We start from the raw sequence: 3,557 nt of genomic DNA on the forward strand, positions 1-3,557 counted from the left end.
GCTGAACTGCACTGGGCTGCTCACAGGACTGCTTAGGAAGGACTGCTTAGCCCTCCCTGACTTAGGAAGGGCAAGAGCCTAGGGAAGGACAAACCAGCACATGCTGTTCAGTTATGTCTGACCACAATGGTCCTGCCTGCCCAGCACTCTGCTCCAGTGCTGTAGCAGGAGAGGGCAGCCTGATACTGATGTTATAAGTACTGGCATTTGTTCTTCCTCACAGAGGGGCTGAAGGTGCTACCTCCAGGGAACACCCAATGCTGCCATCCCAGTGCCGCCATTAGGCCCCAGGGAGCTTTTATACCAGCGCTAGAGGAGGAGCAGAGCTCAGCTCCCAGGACAATTGCCTTGTCTTCTAAACCCATGCAGAGCAAAGAGCAAGCATGAGCTTACATTCTGAGAACAGCAAGGTGGCAGCCTTTGCTTAGAGCAGATCTGAAATGCCCTTGGAGAATTCATCTTTCCCACTGTCCACTGTATGCTCAGAGCAGTCCTGGAGCTGGCTCAGGCCTTGCTTGGGGAGGTGGAAGGGGAGGCTTAGACTGGGGAAGACCCCAGAGAGCTACAGACAAGTACAGTCTCCGTGCCACTTTCTGATGTCAGCCTTGTCACTTCTTGAACCTGAACTGCCACCTCCTTATGTCCTCTCTTGTCCTTCTCCTGCTTCCCCAACATGCTTTTCCCAGTCCCATGGAGATACTGGTCTCTACCCAGGCACGTTGGCCGCCGTCGGACTCTTGGGGATTTGTACACCAGTGGATGGGGTCAAGGTGGACTTCATGGAGACTTGTTCAGCTGGCTATATTTTATGCTTGCAGCCTTCTTGTTTGCATGTCTGCTCACTTTGCATGTGAGGGACCCCACTTGTGTCAGTCCTCAACGCATGCTGTACATGCTCTTCAGCCTTCCATTAGGTCCACCTGTGTCCACCTCTTTCCTCCATCAGCTATTCTTCCTAACTTTTTGAGGATTGTTTGTGTACTGAGGCTGGAGTTTCTGCTTTTCCTCAACACACATGTGCACTGCTGCCTTAGTTCCTCTAAGAACAACTCCTCTGAGCCTTGGCCCTGGGGTTGGTGGCTCAGATGGGTTCAGGAGGAAAAAAGCCAGCTTGGTTTTTGCTGGATGTCACAGGACATTTTCTGCTTTGACTCATTTAGATGAATGGGGGTGGGAAATCAGACCCTTCAAGGGCTATGGTCTTCCCAGAAGACAAAGCCAGGAGACAGGCCTGGTGGGAACATATGAATGTCCGGAGTTGTGGGTTTTAGAGGCAGACTTTTGCCAATGTTCCTTTCTCTCTGTTATGGCACTGCTTAAGCACAGGCAGTTGCTTTCCTGGGTTTGCTCCAGAGAGGACAGGAGAAGGTGAGGCAGAAAGGTGGATGGATGGACATGTTTGTCTGACATGTTGTCCACATGGCTGTTAGGATGTTTCCTCTTTCTCTTAAAGGGAAGAGCACCCCATGTCTCTGCTTACTGTTGTTTGGTCCAGTGGACAGGATATCAGACTGTTCTCCAGGCTCAACATGCGGCTTTGACCAATGTCTTGGGTGACCCAACTGTTGAACAGGGAAGTTCACGTAGACCTGCTGTTGTAGAGAGCTGCATGAGAGCATGTCTGTGTCCTCCATAGAGGACAGTTCTTCTTTAAAGGCTCTGAGAAAGGACTTTGAACTGGAAGGGCTTCTGTGAAGAGCAGCTAAAAGGAGAGCTGTCATATAAAAGATAGTTTAGTCCTATGGGAGAGGAGGAACTGTTTTAGACAACTTCTCCTTGGACCAGACTAGCTCACCAAACCTTACATTTTGAAATGCAGCTGGGTTTGTTTTGAAATACATTTCACTGGCATTTCTTTTATGAATGGTTGTGTATCTCTGTGTGTTCACACCTGTGTTACAAGAGGAATTACTATATAAAGCACGTAAATGTTGTTGAGTCCAGGTTTCTGTAAAACAGTATCTCTGTGAAACTGCACTTTGTTTCCAACAGCGGAGAAGTACACAGTTATTTACCCATATACTGCAAGAGACCAGGATGAAATGAACCTGGACAAAGGGGCTGTGGTGGAGGTGATCCAGAAGAACCTGGAGGGCTGGTGGAAAATCAGGTACTGCCCCTACCTCTTCCTCTTCCCTGGCACTGCAGCTGGGCCTGTGCAAAGCAGAGACCTAATGCATGTGGGATGTGCATTTGGGAAGGCAAGTTCAGGGTATCAAGAAGCACCAGAACTCGTTTCTCTTCAGCCCTACAAACCAAGGCTAACTGACATCTAGGGCTCCAGCCAAGCATAGCTGTGGTTAAATGTCTTTAAAATCCCCCAATTTCCTGTGCTGGGAGGGGGACTGCATCACAGCATCACATGCCCCAGCAGTGCAAAGGGAACCAGTGTGTTACATCATGTGCTGCTGATAGGAAAACCTGTGAGTGTCCTGGAGGCAAGCTGGATCCTCTGGCTGTGTTAAGAGGCTCCTGCTGACTTTTGTCCAGGCCAGGTCTGCTGTGTGCAGGGTGTGCTGAAGCCAAAGACTCCAGATCATCCTGAACTGATTCTTGTTTTCTCCTGGAAGCTGATTTTCTCTTGCCTGTGGTCTAGCAAATGGTCAGACTTGAACAGGGAGGGAGCACATGCTGCAATTTTCTTAACCTTACGTTGAACCTCTGGTCTTGGCAGCAACAAAGCCCCAGAAAAACACTCACTGACTTTTTATGCAGAGGAAAGCTGCCACAAGAGCTCTAATGGCAATTACAGGGTCAGTAGCTGGTGCTTTCTGAGCATAGTGGCTGCAGCCCAGCCAGCAGGGAGAGACTCTGACACTGGTGTAGGACCCCCCAGCATGGCAGGGAGACTCCACAGATCAGATCGTGGGGCTGGTTTCTCTCCAGAGTAGTGCAGATGCAGAGCAGAAAGGGAATCCAGGCTGCTGATGCTGAGGCAAAGAGCTTGTACTTTCTCCAAAGACCAGGTACATGAATCCTAGCAGCAGCCCTATGGTTTCCCCCTCTACTTCCCCTGCCAGTGGTTTTCATTCCTGAATGGGTGAGAAGGAAGTTGGGCATCGTGCCATCCCCAGCCCATGCCGGATGGGTGCCCCCAGCTTGCACAGGTGTTCGTCACGGCTGGAGTTCTCCAGGTGCCCACGTGCCACAGAGCATGACACTGGGCAAGCTTGTATTGCCCAGATCCTGCAGTAGGTCAAGGCATGTCCTGAGCCCTGGCTCAGGGTCACTCCTGTGGGAAGGGCTGGTGGCCGCAGCGCCGCGTGGGGCTCCGCGTGGTGACGCTGCCGTCGTTGCCACCGCAGGTACCAGGGCCAAGAAGGCTGGGCCCCTGCCTCCTACCTCAGAAAGGGGAACGGAGAGATGTTCTCGCAGAAGCTGGGCTCAGGCTCCTCCACCCACTCGTGTGCCTTGGATCTGGATGGCATCCCCCGGCAGCAGGCCCTGGCGGGCCGAGAGAAGGACGGGCTCTCTGGCCAAAGGGACGGGAGGTTCGACAGCCGCCCCCTCCCCAGCGCGGACATCCGACGCAGTAAGTGGCCGGCTGGGAGGAGGGA

General features: G+C 52.2%; 1 protein-coding gene across 1 annotated transcript in view; it reads left to right on the forward strand.

Annotated features, from left to right (window-relative positions):
• SH3PXD2B (SH3 and PX domains 2B) overlaps positions 1-3,557 on the forward strand; it is a 79,833-nt gene that overhangs the window by 72,563 nt on the left and 3,713 nt on the right. Inside the window, exons 9-10 of the mRNA XM_010002074.1 lie at positions 1,993-2,110; positions 3,306-3,532. Of these exons, the coding sequence (XP_010000376.1) occupies positions 1,993-2,110; positions 3,306-3,532 (345 nt within the window). The remainder of the gene's footprint in view (positions 1-1,992; positions 2,111-3,305; positions 3,533-3,557) is intronic.

This window comes from Chaetura pelagica, unplaced genomic scaffold (genome assembly GCF_000747805.2).
Source record: "Chaetura pelagica isolate M959 unplaced genomic scaffold, ChaPel_1.0 scaffold356, whole genome shotgun sequence".
Lineage (NCBI taxonomy): Eukaryota > Metazoa > Chordata > Aves > Apodiformes > Apodidae > Chaetura > Chaetura pelagica.